At 46.6% G+C, this 21,297-nt stretch overlaps 1 protein-coding gene across 2 annotated transcripts; it reads right to left on the bottom strand.

Moving 5' to 3' along the window:
- Positions 1-13,608: 13,608 nt before the first annotated feature.
- Positions 13,609-19,688, bottom strand: LOC141006795 (ribosomal RNA processing protein 36 homolog). Of its 2 annotated transcripts, none has more exons than XM_073479072.1 (8): positions 19,603-19,688; positions 16,939-17,392; positions 16,541-16,673; positions 16,232-16,298; positions 16,038-16,142; positions 15,891-15,968; positions 15,688-15,805; positions 13,609-14,189 (listed from the first exon to the last, which is right to left on the bottom strand). In XM_073479072.1, exons 2-8 carry the CDS (start codon positions 17,369-17,371, stop codon positions 14,053-14,055), a joined length of 1,071 nt encoding a protein of 356 aa, XP_073335173.1. In that variant the 5' UTR covers positions 17,372-17,392; positions 19,603-19,688; the 3' UTR covers positions 13,609-14,052. The 2 variants fall into 2 exon arrangements, with proteins under 2 accessions (XP_073335173.1, XP_073335254.1); XM_073479153.1 differs by lacking the exon at positions 19,603-19,688 and adding an exon at positions 18,945-19,011 and having other exon boundaries at positions 13,859-14,189.
- Positions 19,689-21,297: the final 1,609 nt, after the last annotated feature.

Raw genomic sequence — 21,297 nt, 5'->3', positions numbered from 1 at the left:
TCTGTGTCAGCTCACAGCAGGAGGCCACGAGTCACCGACCTCCTCACTTCTTTTCTTTCAGCTCGTCACTGATCAGCTGCTGTTTCCCCTTTTTTTTCTTTAGTAACAGAAGTTTCGTCTCTGCTGTTAAACTCCTCACTGTGACTCCGACTGAAACCTCGAACACAACGAATAACAATCTGTTCATTATGCCCCCAGAACACCACACACCAAAACCTAAGATGATCACACTGAAACCTCAGCGGGAAGACAGCGATCCCCAGAGGTGCCGCGGGTCACTCAATGTGCTGAGTTGAATGTAACAGCTGGAAGGAAACCAGAGCGGTCGGCCGGGCTCACCAGCTGACGATCTGTCGGTCCAGAGGTGAAGCTGTTGTCCGACTCACAGACACTGATGACGTAAATCGACATGTTGAAACTGAACAATTCTCAGGAATTCATCAATCAGTGATTCTGGTTCTGTCTGACAGGCGTACGCATGAATGAAGCATGATGTCCTGAAGGAGTTTCAGGTGTGAACATGAGTGCCAGGATCTGTGACCTCAGATGAACCCAATCTGTCGGTGCCGAGGAGGAGACGACACACTGACGGACAGGATTCGACTCTGTCCACGAACACAGACTGCTGTGGATGAGGTCATCAGCCGACTCTCAGCTGTTTGACTTCATGAGTCAGAACCAAAACCGTCTTTGAGGTTCCCACCGGCCAGCACACACCTTCCTGACTCCTCCAGCAGGCCGCGGATGAGCGGAGGGATAAAAATGTTAACTTAATAAAAGGGGAGAATCGACCTTCTGTCCTCCCTGAGGCTGCGTATCCTTCCCAGAATGCACCGCGGCTGCAGACACAAGCGCTCTGTCTGTGTCGGCGTTCCCACCGTCAGGAATCACATGATGGACGAGCGCGTGGGAACTGAGAGCTGCTCACACGGACACATGAATCACCTGAACGCAGCACAGACGAGCTCAGTGTCCTGCTGCCGAGGTGCCCTTCAGCAAGGCACCTCACGTCACCACCGACAGGAACCGTCTCTGTCAGAGAGCTCAGGTTTTATTGGGTTGAGCAGAACTCTGCTGTGAGCAGAACTCCTCTTTCATCCCGTCTCATATACGTCTCCTGCAGATACAGAGATACAGTTCTGGGTGCTGGGTTCTCCTCATCACCCTGAGGTTCTGATTCTACTTGGGTCATCAGGACAAGATTCATCACCAGCTGCAGAGAGAGCGAGACGACTAAGAGAAAGACAGAACAAGAGACAGAACCTGCAAGAGCAAGAACCAGAGAGTGAGACTGAGATCCAAATGAGTAACAGAACCAGAGACAGAACCAGAGACAGAATGAATGAGAGCCAGAGACAGAACCAGAGACAGAACGAGTAACAGAACCAGAGACAGAACCAGAGACAGAACCCAAGACAAAACCAGAGACAGAATGAATGAGAGCCAGAGACAGAACCAGAGACAGAACGAGTGACAGAGTCAGAGACAAAACAAGTAACAGAACCAGAGACAGAACCAGAGACAGAACCCAAGACAAAACCAGTAACAGAACCAGAGACAGAACCAGAGACAGAAGGAGTAACAGAACCAGAGACAGAACCAGAGACAGACCCAAGACAAAATGAGTAACAGAACCAGAGACAGAACTACAGAGACAGACAGCTGTAGTTTTGCAGGTAAACACACCGACCTCTCCGGGTCTTCTGCTGCTCCTGTCCGGGTCACTTATCCTCAGCAGCCGCTGTCAGAGTGTCTCTGGGCTCGTTAGGTCGAGCAGACAGACGGGCCGCTGCTTTTCAGGTCCACCTACCGAGCCAGGAGACACTGCAGCTACAACAGCCAAAGTGGACGAAAGTGGAACACGGCGCCGCAGATTGTCATGTGGAAAAGTCACAAAGCAGCGTTGTCACAATAACAAACAAAACTTTAATGCTTAATGCAAAAACTGTTGTCGTGTAAACGGCTCCTTGGAACAGCTGAGTGACAGAACCAGAGGGAGAACAGAACCCGTCGTGGATTATTTATTTTTGTTTAATAAAGATTTCAAATAAAAAGAGTCGAGCCAACGTTTCTACATTCAGCATGAAACATGAAGTCCATCACGTCCCTCCAGACTCCGTCACTGAAGCTGTTAGAAACATTTCACTTCTTTGCAACACAAAAACCCCAATTTTTCCTGTTTTCCACAGAGACTCGGAGCAGAACCAACAGGATCGTCTGCTAATTAACACCAGATGTTTGGCTTCTGCACAAACACACACACACACACACTGTTACTAATGTGTGTCACAGACAATCACTTAACAGGCAACTGTGTTCACATCCAGGAAAAGAAAACTCAGAGGGGAAGACATCCGTTTGTAAATGTCAGACGGCTACAGGAGGAGAGCGAAGGCTGCCACTTTTATTTGGGTCAAGCTGTCGTGTACCGACTCGATTTAAACAATCTACACTGGACAGAATATTTCCCACGCCAGCGGGTTATTGGTTCCCAAAGTTGACCTCAGACATGAGAGTGATTGTCTCATTCTGACTTGTAGAGGTCTGTCGAGGTGTAAACATGCTGACCGGGTTCCAGGGACCGACTGCTGCAGCTGTGCACACCCAAACATCTCACCTAATCTGGCCCGGGTCGGGTTCGGTCCTTCAGTCTCACGGCCGAGTTCGATCTCAGCCGCGAGAAGACGTCTGAAGGCTGCTGGACAACACACACGGTGTGACACAGAAACTGCAGGTTTGGAGTCAACACAACGTTTTAGCTGTGAAGCCAACACCCTAAAAACTAGAGGAACACACACAGCTGTTTCCTGTCCGGCCCGGTCGAGCGAGGCAGCGAGTCAAACACATGACACCGACTACATTTACATTTAAAGCTCTCAGACGGGCTTTAAATCTTCTTTGTCCTGAAAAACCTCAGTCACAAGGAACCAAAGTATTTTGTGGGTCTCATTTTCCCGTTCTGTGCTCGCTTTGAGAGGATAATCTGTTCTGGCAGACGTTTTACAAACTGCTTCGTGTCCTCTGTTCAGTGAAGACTGGAACAACAGGACACAGAGTGGACGCTGGTTCTGAGATATGTGAGGAAACAAAAACTGCAATCTGTGAATCGATAGCGCGACCACAAGCTTCAAGGTCCTCAAACTCATGAAGTGTATTCCTACAGACGGCGTTTCATCGATTATGAAACAGCAACATAAATCATGTTCGACCCAGTCGCAGCGATGAACTGTTGAGAGTCTGCAAACCACCGGTACGTTCACATCTGGGAGGAGCCACTGACAACAGTTCAAGACTGCGTTTAACATTTCTAAACACGAAACCAGAGGACATGTTTTTAACCGCACAATAAAGTCAGAGAGAGTCGGTGCTGATCCAGACCTCCTGGAGGAATAAACACCCGGAGTCTCATCAGGTTCTGTTCTGACCCGACGGGAGGAGAGCTCAGAGATTACTTTGTAACTTCTGGGATTAAAAAGTGGATTTATCTTCACTCCTGTTTATCAGTGTGGAGTTCAGTCAAGAGGATGAATTCAAAAACTATAAAATATAATCTGGCTGTTTGTGGCAAAAAGAACAATCCTGAAGTCAAACCAGCGCAAATAACGTGAAGTTTCACTTCTCTGGTGGTGAACACAGCGTTAAACAACAACTGCTGATTAAAATCTCAGACGAGGTGTTTCAAAGTTTTCTTCTCGTTACGTTTCATCTCGTTCTCTGACTGTCCTGAAGTTATAGAAACTCACTGTAACCTCGAGGAAACTTGTGAATTTCTCTGGTTTGAACATTTTTGGAAACATTTGGGAAAATGTGAGAACACAACTCAACAACATGAAGTTGTTTTTACATAATAAACTCTTTTCATAGAGCTCCTTCAAGTTTACAAGAGTTTACAAAGTGCTGCGACAAACAAGCAAAAGCAGGAATTCAGTCCACAGTTAAAGTTAAAGTTAAAGTTGAGTTAAAACAAGAAATCAGAAAAGAAAATGTAAAAAGACAAAAAGACAATATGATTAATTACATGTAAAATGAATAAAAGTGATAAAACAGACAAAATCACAGAAGAAGAGAGAGAGAGAAAAAGAATAAAATTAATAAAAGACGATGAGAAGACTTTTATCGTTTATAAAAAGTCTTTAAAAGTTTGTTTCAAAGTGATTTAAACGTGCTGTTTGTAAGAAAAGTAGATTTTTGAGTCTTGTTTCCGTCTCATCAAACGCTGACAGGAGGTCAGCCGCCATCACGTCGCATCAGTTAGACGTTTTTCTTCCATTCATATCTTTCAGGAGAGCTCGGGACAATCTCCAGCTGTGTTTGTGTCGACAGAACCGGGTCTTTTAACCTAAACCAAGTGGTTTTTGAGTCTAAACCTGGCGCTGACTCATCAGTTGCAGCGTTAATAGATGTAAAGTTTCAACATATCTGTGGTTCTGCAGAAACATTCATGGCCAACATTCTTCCCGTCGACCGGGTTTCATTTCACATGACGAACGTTATTTCCGCATCCTGAAGTTTGTCCCGAGCAGCTGCACGTCCTGATCACGTGTTTCTTTTTTGCTGCTCGACTGAACAGAACCGATGATTCGGGGCATCCCTGTACTGTACCGCAGACAAATCAGATCGCCGGGGGGGACTGTGGGATTCCTGCATGATAGAAATGTATGAGAGTTCTGGGACAGGGCCCGGGAAAGGAGCCAGAGGTTTTGGGTGGTGCTGGTGGTGGAGTAGGAGGAGGAGGAGGGCCTGGCTGTGATCCCAACAGAACCATTCTCATTCATCCAACATGTTGAATCTCCTCCGACAGCCCGGAGCGATTCTCTCTCACAGAATCAAGACATAAAACTCATCTCTCATCGACCTTTACTCTCTTTTGAAACCCGTCTGGCAGGCGGGCTTTAAGAGGACCGGCTGAGCGTCGGTGCAGCTCAGTCCACACATCAGCGGTCGTGTCAGCTGTTATTCTGTGGAGGGAAAAAGTGAAACCACAATACTGCAGTTAGGTGGTTTTTCCAAGACAACAGCAAACAGAGTAATGGCGGAGGGTTTGGAGGCTGGCATCACAGCACTGATCTGCACAGAGGAGAAGAGACGCTACTGTCATTATTCACCGGGCCGGTCCATGAGCCCCCGGCCCGGTTCTCAGCAGCTCACTGTCTCCTCTTCTTCTGTTTCTTTTCTTTTTCTCTCAATGGTCCTGACAGAACACACTTTATCATTTAAATAGATAATTAATGCAGACTTCTTCTTCTCCTCTTTCTTCTTCTTCTTCTTCTTCTTCTTCCTCCTCTTCTTCTTCTCCTCCTGCTTCTTCTCCTTCTGCTGAGCTGATGCTCGGAGGCTGAAGACAGAAACATGAGGAGGATGTCTCTGTGTTGAAGCAGACTGTTGTCCTGTCACTCATCCACATAATGCATTGAAACAACACTTCTTTACAGCACACGGTGCAGGAGGACGGTGGACGCGTCCTTCGTCCTCTGGATTATTCAAACCTTCACATTCAGAGTCCTCACAGCAGAATAAAGTTGCATTTTGAAAAGGTCAGCGATCCTCTGAGGACGTTACATCAACCGACAGGAAGGCGACTCGCTGTGACCTGCCCGGACCGGAGTTTACCCAGGAGGCTCTGGGACAACAGCGAGTGATGAGGCTGACGGTCTTTATTTATCAGCCATCCCACACTTCTTGCCTCTGTGTGTTTATATTGTTTATATTATATTCACTGTTTGTTTGTTTATTGTTTATCGTCTTCAATGCATGAACCTTATTCACCAAGAAAAAATCCTCGTTGGTGTAAAATCCCTCTTGGCAATAAATCTGTTTCTTCTTCTCCTCCTCCTTCTTCTTCTCCTCCTCCTTCTCCTCCTCCTTCTTCTTCTCCTCCTTCTCCTCCTTCTCCTTCTTCTTCTCCTCCTCCTTCTCCTCCTCCTTCTTCTCCTCCTCCTCCTCCTTCTCCTCCTCCTGTGTCTGTGTCACTGAGCAGACTGACCTTTGACCTCCTGTCAGCAAAAACTTTTTAAAAACTTCAATTTCCTCTTCAGCTCTGACATCATCATCTCCACAGCTCGTCTTTCAGTGGTTGCTGTGGAAACCACTGTTGTACACAACATGAGAGACTCGCACATTCACTCAGTTATTAACCACACACACACACACACACACACACTGGTACAGTACCTGGACCTGGTCCTCTGTGAGCTCAGCGAGGCTCCGGGCTCATAAACTCCTCAGTTAGCAGACTTTCCTCTGGTAAACCTCAGCGCTCTCTCCTCGACCTCCGCGGTTCACCAGCAACAATCCTCTCTGTCAGGACGCCTCGAGGTGAAGGAGCTCCGGCTGGATCTAATAACGGCTCACAGATTGTGTTGAGGTTCGTCTGACAGGACGGCAGAAATACTGAAATACCAGCAGAGTGAATCTGCAGCAGCAGCAGCTCACAGTGTGTCCAACACATCACAGACAGTAACCTCCACATCATAATGTCTCTGTGGTCGCTGTGAAGAATCACGACCCCAGAAGATCAGTGATCCTTTGTTTCCCACTCCAGTCGCTCTGACGGACTACGTCGACCCTGTAAGTGTTGCTCCTGGCTTGTGCATGACTGCTCCTCTGACCACTTCCACTCGTGAAAACAGTCAAAACCTTTTGTTTTTTCAGTCAGGAGAAGCTGCACTAGCTCTGGTTTTTAAAAATGGCGCTCACCAGCAGTTTAATTGGCCCTTAACCCCGCCCCCCTCCGACCCCCGACGTAAGAGGTTCTTTGTTCTCCATCAGCCACCAAATGCTGTTTTTCCTTTTTGGCCGAGTCGTCTCATGACTGCAGCCCAGTCCCGTAACAAACACCGTCTCCTCAAGTCAATGCTGAACTCACGTCTGTGCAGGAAACCTGAGAGACAGAGGCTTTTAAAGTGTTCAGCTCTCAGTACGTCTGCAGCTTCTGACTGAGCCTCTTTAGTTTCTCTCGTCCTGTTTGTTCTTTCAAACATCCGCTGTGTTTCACTGTTTCATGTGTTCACTGTCAGCTGGTCGTGTTTAGTGACTGCTGCTGAAAACACAACGTTTCCTGTGAGGGCTGCCAGCACAACCAGCGAGGTAAAAGTCGCACCCGGAGAGCAGCAAGATCCCAACAGAACAATTGTTGACCTGCATCAGAAAACACTTTGCAATGAAAAAACAGTCAGAAGTTCTTCTTTCTTCCATCACTGTGGTGGAGCTATGCTAGCAGTTCCCCCCTGCTTCCAGTCTTTGTGCTAAGCTAAGCTCATCAGCTCCCGGACAGAGCCGATACGTGAGCTTACATCCTCATCACCGGCAGTCTTGACTTATTTAGTGTCACTGTTGTGCAGGTTAACACACTGAGCTGCAGGGAGATGAAGTGGAGGTCGACGGTCTGACGGACTTCATCAGCTGCAGAGTTTCACTCGGAGCTTTCGACTTTCCAGCTGCGTATAAAGAACCACATTTATGAGGACTGGAGGGAGACAAGGGGTTTCCCGTGACTCTGTAATGTCCTTCACACTCAGCGCTGCCAGGACAGAGCTGTGACTGACATGTAGCGCTGACACACCCAGTCTCCACGCACCCCTGGAAAGACACGTGTAGATAAGAAGACAGAAATCATGAACAGCGTCTCTCTGGGTCACCGCTGAGCTTCACTGCCTTGCTCAGAGGCACTAAACCCTCTGCTCTTCTACTTAATGTCTCAGAATAAACCTAAAAGGAGACGTTCACAACACGGTGGCTCTAAACTGAAGACAGCGTCCGTCTCCGCTCTGCTGGCTGATCGGTGACTCTCTCTGCATGTGTTTCTTATTTCAGCACTTTTCTTTAACACGTTCTCTCCTCGTTTTACACGTCGACGCTCAAACGAGGTCTCGGCGCTCTAATGAAGCGTCTGGACCGTTTCTCTCTCGTTTATGGAGTCGTGAACAATTACAGCTACAAGAAGCGATCCATAAAAACAATTATAGAGCTTTAATACGACGTGTTAAAGTCTTTTCCCAAGGATCAGAGTGTGTGGAGCTTTTTTTGTTTTAACACAAACTCTCACTGGAGACGAGAAGATGTTCTGGTCTTCTCACGACCCAGAACACCAGAACTGTCTTTGTCTTTTATCAGATAGACATCCTTCATACCGTCATCTGTATCAGTTTATAAACGGTTTCCCTAAAATCCATCCCGATAGAGATGAAACCAAACCAGTACTGATTATTCAGGGGCCCTCCAGAACTCCCTCGGGGCCCCTGGGAGCCCCTTGAGCCCAATTAGAGAAGATTTAGGGACACGACGCCTCGACTGGTCTTCAGTTTTATGCAGAGCACTTTGCTCTTTTACAGTTTGTTTTGTTTTGTTGCAGAAGAGATAAAAATCCTGAGGAGAATCATATAATTAAAGTTCTGCAGAGAATTCAACATGCTGCAGCAACAAGCCTCCTGAAGGAAGGAGGGAGCTCAGAGATGACTTCACCAGGAACCAAAGTATTTTGTGGGTCTCATTTTCCCGTTCTGGACAAAAATGTATGTGCTCGCTGTGAGAGGATAATCTGTTCTGGCAGACGTTTTACAAACTGCTTCGTGTCCTCTGTTCAGTGAAGACTGGAACAACAGGACACAGAGTGGACGCTGGTTCTGAGATATGTGAGGAAACAAAAACTACAATCTGTGAATCGATAGCGTGACCACAAGCTTCAAGGTCCTCAAACTCATGAAGTGTATTCCTACAGACGGCGTTTCATCGTTTATGAAACAGCAACATAAATCATGTTCGACCCAGTCGCAGCGATGAACTGTTGAGAGTCTGCAAACCACCGGTACGTTCACATCTGGGAGGAGCCACTGACAACAGTCCAAGACTGCGTTTAACATTTCTAAACACGAAAGCAGAGGACATGTTTTTAACCGCACAATAAAGTCAGAGAGAGTCGGTGCTGATCCAGACCTCCTGGAGGAATAAACACCTGGAGCCTCATCAGGTTCTGTTCTGATCCGACGGGAGGAGAGGAGATTTATCTTCACTCCTGTTTATCAGCCTGACTGCAGCAGTGATCCGGAGGTGACCTCCACTGTCGGGTGGTTCTGTTCTGTAATGTTGACTGCTGACTGGAGCTGGAGGGGAAATGGACTTTACTTCATGAATGTAACATTACAGAGAGGAAACAGAGAACCAGAACCAGAACCAGAGTCTCTGCTGAGTGCTGACTTTGCTCAGAGCTTCACCTCAATTCAAACACACAGACACACAAACGTTTCTGCCATCGAACTCACTTCACTTTTGATGTAAACACCTTTGAACAACCACTGCTGCTGATGAAACTCTACCTGATGTTCACAGACGAGGTGATGTGTTAAATTTAATCTCACTGACTTCTCTGTACCAGAAGTAGCGGCGCCGACCAAATGAAACATGACCTTGAGGAAACTTGTGGATCTCTCTGGTTTGAACATTGTTGGAAACATTTGTGATAATGTGAGAACGAAGGTCGAGTCGTTTTCAGACATCTCAAACAGAAATCTTACATGTTATAGTTTTAAAGTTGACCTGAAACAAGTCTGGTCCGATGTTTCAGAGCGGATCGGTGCGGCTCAGTGCTGAGTCTCAGATTAAACCTGTTAAATTCATATCGCTCCCGGCTCACGCGGCACTAACACGGATTAAACCAGTGGCTTTTCATCAGCAGCGACGGCTCTGACACCGTCGGCATTTAGTCCGTTTCACAGTTCCTCTGCACACAGACCTCCTCCGGCCTGCATGTGCCCGACTCTCTGCCTCTCTATTCAACCCTCCTCTAATTAATTGTTCCACTCCAGTGAAAAGGCAGCTCGTAATCTGCTGAACAATGGCCGACAAATAGAGCAGGGAGCCCGTTCACGCTGCCAGCAGCCGCCGCCTGCAGCGGCTCGCTGCCAGCTGCAGCGGCACTCGGCTTTTCAACCATCAACTCCTCTTATGAAGTGCTGAAGGACTCACATTGTCTTTCCGCCCTCCTCCCAAAGAAAACAGTCACTAAAGTCTCATTTGTTGCCACTTCTCCATGGCGGGCGTGGCGTTCGAGGGAGCCCTTGTGTGTCGGTAAAAGGATTATGAGGGCTTAATTGAGTGTGCTAATTGACGGGACAGTGAATGGGTCTGAATGGAGCTGAGGGGCAGATGTGGTGTGAAACCCCTGGCTCTTTCTAAAGAATACAAATCAGCAGCAGAGAGATCTATTCTCCGCTCTCTATAACACTCAATTATCCCTTTCACACGGCGCGCAGGGGGCCGAGCGAACAGATGGTTTCCACGCCGAGAGCTGTATGGAGGCCGTCACTGCCTCTCCGGGCACCTTTTCTTCAGGAGCGATGGGCTTTTTATTGGTTATTCATGACGCGAGGAACAAAAGGGGCGGCTACAGCCATGAATCGGAAAAGAGAGCGGACGGAGGGTTGGGTTCGATCCCGGCGAGGCGTCCGTTACGCTTAGAAACCGAAGAGAAAGGAGAGCGAGAGCCTCGGAGGGCGTGTTCACCTGGGGAGGAGGGCGGCGACCGTCTGTCTGCAGCCATTTCAAGTCAAGAACAATGATGTCATTCAGCTCAGACTCCGCCCACGAGAACATCCTGAGACAGTCCTGTTTCACCTGAGAGAAAGAAAACAGCATTTAGAACCGACTGCTACGGACCTGAAGGAACGCAGGACGGGACTGAGACTCAACAACCAACTATCTTTGTGGTGCGTTCAGGAACAGCTGGGACAAATCCTACTGACTCTACCTTTAACTTTAATAGTCTTTGAATTATATTAATATGACGTGAGCTTCAGTAGCTTTGACCACAAATGTCCTTCAGAGGGAGACTTTTTACTCTGATACTCTGAGTACATGTCAGAGCCTGTACTCGATTACTTTTACTGGAGTAAAGAAGCTGTATCAGTACTTCTACTTTTACCAGAGTCTGTTTTTACACGAGTATCTGAACTTCTGCTGGAGTCCACTTACACTTTAAATAAAAGTAATAAATAAATGAGTTGGAGCTCGTTCACACATTGTTCTTGTTTCAATCAAACTGGGTGTAAACATGTTTGCAGGAGGGTCTGACTGAACAATATTTCTATACGAAGGTGTTTTTATTGACAGAATGAAACGTACAAAGCTACAAGAGTTTCTTTTTATCTCTGTCAAAGCATCAGGTGTGAGGTGTAAATGTTTAACCTTCAAACCTTTCAGGATTGTTGGAAAGTTGTCTTTTTTTAAATGAGAGCGACACTCGGAGACGTTAAAAATAAAAAAATGGATAAAAGCTTTTAAAACTGAGTCGGTGTCCAATAGGATCAACACGTGAAGGACAAGAACACACACACTCACACACACACACACACACACACTTGTATAACTTTTATCACAGCGGCGACACAAAAGAGAAGCTGGAGGGTGATGGACGGTCTGAGGGTTGAATGGGTTGTATTAGCTCATGAATATAAGGCCCTGTGTTATTGCCCCCACACCCCCTCCTGCCCTCCCCATGTGTGGGCCCCCACCTTGTCCTCCATTGTTAGACGGAGGGGGTTGTGAGGATGAATGCCACCTGTCAGACAGCAGAGAAAACAGGATTGAGGCGGCGTGGAGAGAGCTCTGTGTTCTCGTTAGCCGCCGCTAATTGACTTTTAGATAATCGAGGGGCCTCAGGAGGACGGAGACACGCGAAGAGACAGAAAGACAACACAGCTCCCTGCTGATGAAACCTGTTGCAGGCAAAATATCCACTAGTTCAGAGTGACTCTTTAGTCCATTTCTGGAGCTTCACGGCAAAACAGAGTTGCAGCATTCTGCTGAACACCTGAAGCAGCTGGAGAAAAAACAACAAAACAAAACAAAAACTCTGTTAAACTCAAACAGAATCAGCTGTTAGCACTTCTTATTTGCAGTGTGTTCATGGATGTAGAGACAACTGTCAGTGGATCACTGTGCTACTGAAGAAAACTTAAAAACATGATATTTCTAAGGCAAGTTCTGCACATGGAAGAGTCTTTGTTGAGAACTGAACCAGAACCAGAACTGCAGTTGTCAATATGAGCAGATTTATTGTGATGCTCATCTTGTTTACGAGCTGTTCTGAGCCCAGTTGGCTCCATGTTGGTGTTGGTTCTGGTGCTGATGAGACGATGTAGTTCACTGAGCGCTCTGACACAAAACTACACAAGGTTTGACTTTAACACAACAAACTGACACTTCTTTGACTTGACATCTTTGACATTTTCTGGTTTCTGTGTGAATTCAATATTTTCACCGGTTGCTTCATTTTTTTTTACAAACTATATAGTTTATTATATAAACATTGTGCCGGGCTGGGGTCACACGGGGCAGCACCACTCTGTCCTGCAGCGCCCCCTGCTGTCCACCGGACCACACTGCAGTCTGTCGCTCACAGGTCATCAGCTGTACACGTCTTTTGCTGTGCATTGTGGGTAATGATGGCTCCCAGAGATTTCAGTTTTCTTCCTTCTCAACACTTCCACTGCTCTTTTACATTTTCAGGAATCAGCTTCATTTATCTACTTGTTATTTATACATTTATTATAAAAAGCATTTTACATTTCAGCAGATTTTTTCTGATTACATTTATATTTTTGTTATATTATTCATACGATTTGATTCAGTGTCTTTATTACAGACTGGGCTGTTTTCATTTACCACGTCACCTTTCAGTATATAAAATATATTGTCTGTTATTAATTGATTCTTATGTGTTTTATTTATCAATCTGCCTTTTTTGGATCAGCTGCAAAATCACTGTTTGGAGCAGCGGACTCACAAATTCAAAAGGTTTTCTATTTAAATAAAAGAGAAAATATTTATTTCATGTTTCAGGATCTGAATCACATTTAACATTTAACCTGCTGCAACTCTTCTTCCATCAATTTGGGGAAAACAATCAGATCACAGGATTTTATTAAAAACACCACTAAACCAGGGAGAAAAAAATATCGATCATCATTTCGTCCTCAACACAGAGATATCCAATTAATAAAATATATAAAATACAAATATTCACATTGATGATGTTTCACTTGAAAGCTCAGACAAAATAAACGTCTGTTTCTAGAATTAACAACACTTCCTACTGATGTGATCTAGAAATGAAGTGTTTGTGATCTAAATCAGGTTTCAGAGACATTTTTCAGATGATTTTCCACCCGAGAAACATTCTGCAATTCTCACCCATTAAAACAATCTGTGAAGGAGCAGAAATGTCCCAGAAGGTGAACTGTGACTGCTCCTAAATCATTCAAGCCATCAAAAATATACATTTAGACCAGAAGAGTCTGAACTCTGGTGACTCGTTTAAACCTTGAATCACTTTTCTGTGTTAAAGTACGACGAGGCAACGAGCCCACAGGGTCGTTACTTATGAGATGACTTTTCTTGAGGTTTTTGTGAAAACAGTTCGGTGAATCTGCCAGCCGCCATTTCTACACTCGTCCTGATGATGCCGCACGTTTTGATGCATTTTTTGTGAATGTGTTAGAAAAGCTGCAAAACTAGTTACACGGCAAAAATAACACATTAGAATCCAAAATGTGTATTTTGGATTGACAGTGTGCGATGTACTTTATACATCAGGTAAACACACACAAAGCAACAGAAACACAAACAAGTAGTTTAATTAAAAAAGGAAAAAAACATAAATCAGAGTTTCGGCGGTGAAGCAGATGTTTCCAGCTGTTCTGACTTGTAGTTTTCTGTAAAACTACGTACTCGCAGCACTGACACACGGATCATCAGGAGGGTTCAGTGTCTCAGTTCCTCTCTGAAGACACATGATGACAGTTCACTCGTGAAGACAGACAGACGAGGCTGAAAGATCCAGAAAAGGATAAAAAGACAGCAGACTCTTGAACGCTGGGATGTCCGAGCATCACTGAACTCACCAACGATGGGATAAAAACAAACATATGAAGCCCTTCATCAACTCAAACACACAGCTCCACCTGCAGGCTGACTCAGCTCATTACAGGCTGGATGTTCTGAAGGTCCAACAGCAGCTCTCAGCACCGTCTTCTTCTTCTTCAGGTGTCCCTGAACGCCTCACGCAGCCTGTTTGGGCAGCTTCCTGCGGTCCTTCCCGGCGTTCCTCTTCCTCTTCTTGCTCAGGAAGTTCTCCAGCTTGCCGCTCTTCTTCAGCTCCTGGTATTTCTCAGCCAGCTGCAGCTTCTTCTTCTCGGCTGCGAGACGACAACAGAGAGAAGTTTGAAATCGATTCAGCCTCACGGTTCAGATTGACCTCATTTATAGATTCAAACATCATTTGTCTACTGGTTTTACGTTATCTAGAAATTGTCCACAGACGTGTGGACAGATGTGTGGACAGATGTGTAATATGTGTGGACAGACTTGTGGACAGACGTGTGACAGACGTGGGGACAGACGTGGGGACAGACGTGGGGACAGACGTGGGACAGACCATCTGTCCCACGTCTGACGTGTGAACAAACGTGGGACAGACGTGTGGACAGACGTGGGACAGACATGTGAACAAACGTGGGACAGACGTGTGGACAGACATGGGGACAGACGTGGGACAGACGTGGGGACAGACATGGGGACAGACATGTGGACAGACGTGGGGACAGACGTGTGGACAGACGTGGGACAGATGTGGGACAGACGTGGGGACAGACGTGGGACAGACAGACGTGGGGACAGACCGTCTGTCCCACGTCTGACGTGTGGACAGACGTGGGACAGACGTGTGAACAAACGTGGAACAGACGTGTGATATGTGTGGACAGACGTGGGACAGACGTGGGACAGACGTGGGACAGACGTGTGGACAGACGTGTGGACAGACGTGGGACAGACGTGTGAACAAACGTGCGACAGACGTGTGATATGTGTGGACAGACGTGTGGACAGACGTGGGACAGACGTGTGGACAGACGTGCGACAGATGTGTGATATGTGTGGACAGACGTGGGACAGACGTGTGAACAAACGTGGGACAGACGTGTGGACAGACGTGGGACAGACGTGTGGACAGACGTGGGACAGACGTGTGAACAAACGTGCGACAGACGTGTGATATGTGTGGACAGACGTGGGACAGACATGTGGACAGACGTGCGACAGATGTGTGATATGTGTGGACAGACGTGTGGACAGACGTGTGGACAGACGTGGGACAGACGTGGGACAGACGTGTGGACAGACGTGTGGACAGACGTGTGAACAAACGTGCGACAGACGTGTGATATGTGTGGACAGACGTGGGACAGACGTGGGACAGACGTGTGGACAGACGTGCGACAGATGTGTGATATGTGTGGACAGACGTGGGACAGACGTGTGAACAAACGTGGGACAGACGTGGGACAGACGTGTGGACAGACGTGGGACAGACGTGTGGACAGACGTAGGACAGACGTGTGGACAGACGTGGGACAGACGTGGGGACAGACGTGGGGACAGACGTGGGACAGACGTCGTGGGACAGACGTGTGGACAGACGTGGGGACAGACGTCGTGGGACAGACGTGTGGACAGACGTGGGACAGACGTGGGGACAGACGTGGGGACAGACGTGGGACAGACGTGGGACAGACGTAGGACAGACGTGGGGACAGACGTGGGGACAGACGTGGGACAGACGTGGGACAGACGTGGGACAGACGTGTGGACAGACGTGGGGACAGACGTAGGACAGACGTGGGACAGGACTCTTACAGTTCTTGAGGAAGAAGGGTCGTGCGCCCTGATTGGCTCGTTCCCTCTGCAGCCTCTTGAAGTGCAGCTCTCTCTCTCTCTGCTGCTCTCGGCTCGTCCTCGCTCGCTCCTGGTTCTCCTGCAGAGGAACAGGTCGGTCAGACTCCACATTCAGTCATTCAACCTTTATTCATTTGTCTCAGGGACGTCAGCGTCTCTCTCACCATCCTCTTCAGGAGGAACTGCAGTTTCTCCGTCCTCTTGTGGTTGTTCTTGGTCTTGCGCAGCTGCTTCTGGACGATCTGCAGACAAACGACGTGATTAAAACCAGCTTCTACACTTCAGATCAGTCTGATGTGAACTCCTCTCACCTCCTTCTCTCTGTGTTTGATGTCGTTGATGAACTTAAACGTCTTCTCGAAAATCTCCGGCTTGTATTCTCCGGACAGGTCGTCGAATCGAGGATCTCTGAACATCTGAGTGAAAACAAACAGAAAGAGTCACGTCGAGCGTTGGGAGCAGAGAGGAACAGACTCTGTGTCGTCGGCAGGTTTTCTTCACTCACTGGCTTCCTGACGGAGACGACCTGTCGGAGGAACGGAGCTGGTCTCTTGGCTGAAATCTCCATCGGCCTGAAAACACAAACACACTCGGTAAGTCTTAAAGGCAGAGCAGCCGTCTGCGGGCGGCGATGGAGCAAAACTGTAGCCAAGCCGCTCAGCGACGCACATGCAGCCAGTGGACTTCACTGGTAGGACCAGCAACAGGTAAGTACTGCTGTGCTGAAGCTGGTGGGCGGAGTTATGTTATGAAAGCGACCAATCAGAAAATGTTCTCCTGCCGCAGCCGCCCGGTGCACCGGGGAGAAGCTCACCTGTTCTTGTTCAGTCGTTTCTTTTTGCCGGACTTCTGGCTCTTGTCGCCGCCGTAGGCGACCTCGTTGTAAACTTTGGTTCCTACTTTGTTCTGCAGCTTCAAAATGTCCTCAAAGGACATGTTGGACAGCTCTGAGAGGAGAGGACAGAGAACTGAGCTTAGTCAGATCTCCTGAACGCTGCGACAGAAACCAGTGTTTGTTTACTGGCAACTGATTATCACTGTTTCCTTTAATTGCCAATAAAAATAAGTTAATTTAGAAAATGTGCTACTTTGGCTCTGATGCAGCATAAACTCTGTAAAGTCACAAAGAAATGTGAAGCAAAAAGTCTTTAATGTTTCACAGGGAGGATTATTTATGCAGCTTCACTGACTGATAATATTCTACGAACTCACCCTTTTTAATGTCTTCTCTTGTCTGGATCTCACTGCTGCATCCCGCCTCCTCTGGCTCTTCATCACCATCATCATCACCACCATCAGAAACTGAGGCTTCACTGTCTTCATCTTCCTCCTCCTCCTCCTCCTCTTCTTCTTCTTCTTCACCATCAGACTCTTCTTCACCAGCATCTGATCCCTCCTCCTCCTCCTCCTCCTCTTGACCACCACCACCAGACTCATCTTCTTCATCATCACTTAATTCCTCCTCTTCCTCCCCCTCATGGTGCTGGTCTGCCTCCTCAGCTCCTCCTCCTCCTCCTCCTCCTCTCCCAGTGAGCAGGGCGAAGTTCTTCTCCACGTCAGAATCTTCATCGTCACTGCTGCTCGCCACCATGTGTTTCTTCTTGGAGGCCGCCGGCTGCTGTCGCTGCTCCTCGTCTCCCTTCATCTCTGCGTTTGTGGGAAACAGCTGTGAAGAAAACAGTCATGTTAGAGCTGATGGTGGGGGAATGTAACTAAGTACTTCACGGGCGCCGGAACGACCAGCGTTGGTTTCAGGTGAAACCAGACGCTGTGAAAGTGCTGCCGCCATTTTGAAAACAGCAGGTAGTGACATGTTTAGAAGCTGCCGACTTGAATTTGTTAAAGAGTCTTTGTAAAGTTGTGACTGCGGTTTTTACTGTGAAAAAATAAGGGCCGACCTTAAAACAGCTGCTTTAAGAATGGAGTTTGGTTGAGCAGCGTGTCAGTGGACAGAGCTGCAGGAGCTGTTTTACTGCTAATAACACAGAAACTGAGCTGAGTTCTACTGTGATGTTCATCTTGTTTACGAGCTTTTCTGAGCCCAGTTGGCTCCATGTTGGTTCTGGTGCTGATGAGACGATGTAGTTCACTGAGCGCTTTAACACAAAACTACATGAGGTTTGACTTTAACACAACAAACTGACAAACATCATGTGAGATTCATGACACAGTTCAACAGGATCGATACATCATGTGTCTCTCTTCACTACCAGACAAAGGTTCCCGAAGTAAGTTCCCACGAGGTCCACAGAGGGGCGGGGCCTCAGCTCTAACGGGCCTCTGAGGTTCTGTTTTCACCCGTGTGCTTTTGTTGGTCGGTTTGTTGGTTTGTCAGCAGAATTGCACAAAAACTACTCAACAGATTTCCACCAAACTAAGATGGAGGATGAGACTCGGCCCTGAACAGACCTCATTCACTTTTGGTGCGGATCAGATAACGAGACGAATCCAGGAAGTTTTTCTCGAAACAGTGTTTTTCCACATTGTCAGTAATTTCTCAGGGAATGCTGCAGCCATCGTGATTAAACATAAATAATTAATAAAATCAGGTTTATTTAGTTGGACAGTATTTATTTGGGCTTTTCCACTGGCACTTTTGCTGGTGATGCTCCTGCTGTTTTTTGTTCTTGCATGTCAGCGAGCATCGGCTGTGTCGCATGCTGTCCAGAGACAACGAAGTAATGCAATGATTATAATGCAGACAGCAGAAACAGCTGATCGGTCATGTGAGCTGAACGTTCGCTACGTCAGAGTTCAAACATCGACTCAGCTCCACCTGAATATCCAATTCTGTGAAGTGACTTACAGTAATTCATACAGTCATACACTGATGGCGGTGCCGACCAGCACATCAGAGGCAGTTTGGGGTTCAGTATCTTGCCCAAGGACACGTCCACATGCGGACCAGGGGAATGGAACCAGCAACCTTCTGGTAACAAGCCGCTGGCTCTGCCCCTGAGCGTACAATCTTTATTTTGAAAATTAGAGGAAGTTTCCATTAAATCTTGTGTGTAATATTCTTCAAAATGCTGTAGATGTTCATGAAGTTACACAGTGTTTATGGGCTTCTTGTGCAGTAAAGATCTGTGAAGGCGAACATACTGCATTAATTCATAACCTGCATATATTACTAAGTACAACTTGTATTTATAACTCTACATCCCTGTGACACAGACAGTTGGTTCCCAGCAGAGAAACAACAGGTGAGGTGAACCGACCTGCTGTGTAACCGGACTGTGGGTCCGTGTTGTCGTCCTCTCTGCGTTTGGACCTGAGACATGTTCACTGATTCACAGCAGCAGCTTCTCCTCCACAAGCTGCAGACAACACGCAGCGGCTCACAGGAAGTGACGTAAAAATAACGCGCCGAGCAGCGAGGCTGAGAGACAAACATATTTCCTTACAAAAAAAAGAGATTTAGCAGCAGAGCATTTTCTGAATTCCCAGCTCATTACCTGATGTGTAAATGCAGCGTTTGATTAAGATGTTTTAGGTTATTAACGGTGTTTGAATTCGGGGTAAACATGTTTATTCGTAAGCCTGTTTGTGACGTCTCATTAAGGCTGTTTACCTTTACAAAGCGGTGTCAAAAGCGGAATATAGTCTTTCTTTGTCCGTCATTTACACGCCGAATTATCAACTACATCGTAATGACACATATGAGCTCTCATTACGACCCGTGTTAACAATGTGCCGTTACTTTGAGGCGGAAACATTTTAAACCTGCAGATTTTCAGTTCAGTTAGGCGCGACGTCCAGACAGCTTCCGGACACAGAGTAATGGAGAGCTAGCTAACATGTCCTCCGCTCGGCGGGGACACGTCTTCATTACCGACCTGCTGTCCAGCGGGTCAGGCAGGTTAAAGGTGTTTCTACCTGGTATCAGGTTGTTACTGAAGTCCTGTTTCTGCGGAGCTCCTTTATCCACGTGCGTCCATGTCGGCTGCAACCGGCGCTGGTAGCTTAACGCTGCACTTCCGGCTTCAAAATAAAGGTCTCGCTAAAGTGTTTGACGGGTTTTGACACGACACAGAGAAAATACGCGACTATTGTGTCAATATACACGTTTGACACCGGCGTCTGCTACGGATTATCACCGTCCCGGGTCCAGTCAGGCAACGTGTAACACAACGGATATTTAACCGCGCTCTTATTTTGTTAACATATCTTGGAGGCAGAGAGCTGAAGCCCCGCCCCCTTCCTGTTTACCTCATAGACCTTATTGATCAAATGTTTGTCTGTAGTGATAAAGAGACACATGATGTATTGATCCTGTTTGAGTCTCACACATGATGTTTGTCAGTTGTGTTAAAGTCAAACCTCGTGTAGTTTTGTGTCAAAGCGCTCAGTGAACTACATCGTCTCATCAGCACCAGAACCAGCACCAACATGGAGGCGACTGGGCTCAGAACAGCTCGTTAACAAGATGAACATCACAATGAATCTGCTCATGTTGAGACGATGTAGTTCACTGAGCGCTTCAGCACAAAACTACAAGAGATTTTAATTACGACAAACTCCTAACCTTTGACCTTTTGGATGTAAAATGTTATAACTTCATCATTTGATCCTGTTAGACATTTGTGTAAAACTTCATCATAAGTACAACACATGGATGGATGGAAGACCTGTATACGACCTTTGCCAGCGTGGAGGCATGAAAATAAACTTCAGATTCAAACACAACCATGTTTTAATCTAAAAGGAGCAACGATGTAAAGTCAGGCTCAGCCATCATCTCCTCCTGATGATATAAAGTCAGGCTCAGCCATCATCTCCTCCTGATGATATAAAGTCAGGCTCAGTCATCATCTCCTCCTGATGATATAAAGTCAGGCTCAGTCATCATCTCCTCCTGATGATATAAAGTCAGGCTCAGCCATCATCTCCTCCTGATGATATAAAGTCAGGCTCAGCCATCATCTCCTCCTGATGATATAAAGTCAGGCTCAGTCATCGTCTCCTCCTGATGATATAAAGTCAGGTGAAGTGTCGTAGTCCACAGAACATTTCTGGAGCTTCACAGTAAAACAGAGTTGCAGCGTTCTGCTGAACAACTGAAGCAGCTGGAGATGATTTAAACATCAGGTGTCTCCATGCAGCTCGTCTGCTGTGATGTCTGTAATGTAAAGTGATGTGAAAAGACGTTATTTCAATCAGGAGAGACACGTGAATGAGAAAGTCAAATGTTTATTCTGACAGATGATGTGAGATAATGAAGTGTTGACAGAAAGTCTTTGGCTCTTCGACTCTACAGGGAGATTTTGTAATGGAGGTCCGTCTGCACGTAGCAGCAGCTCTATCCACTCATATACACATATTTACAGATAATAACTCAAAGAAGACAAATGAGAAACTTCAATGATGAACCACAAATCAACTAAATAAAAGCTGTCTGAACAAAGATCATAATTATGATGATCTATATGCATGTGTGTGTGGAGCCTGATTTTATTGTATATACAGGCTGATTGTTGTGAGAAAACAATCAGATCACAAAGTTCAGAAAACTGAAATCTGAACGTTCAAAACATATTTAAAGAGATTTAAAACCACTGATGTGCAGCACAT

The sequence above is a fragment of the Pagrus major genome, chromosome 1, assembly GCF_040436345.1.
Source record: "Pagrus major chromosome 1, Pma_NU_1.0".
NCBI classification, from domain to species: domain Eukaryota; kingdom Metazoa; phylum Chordata; class Actinopteri; order Spariformes; family Sparidae; genus Pagrus; species Pagrus major.
The sequence above is the reverse complement of the archived record's forward strand: the minus strand, read 5'-3'. Positions and strand labels throughout refer to the sequence as shown.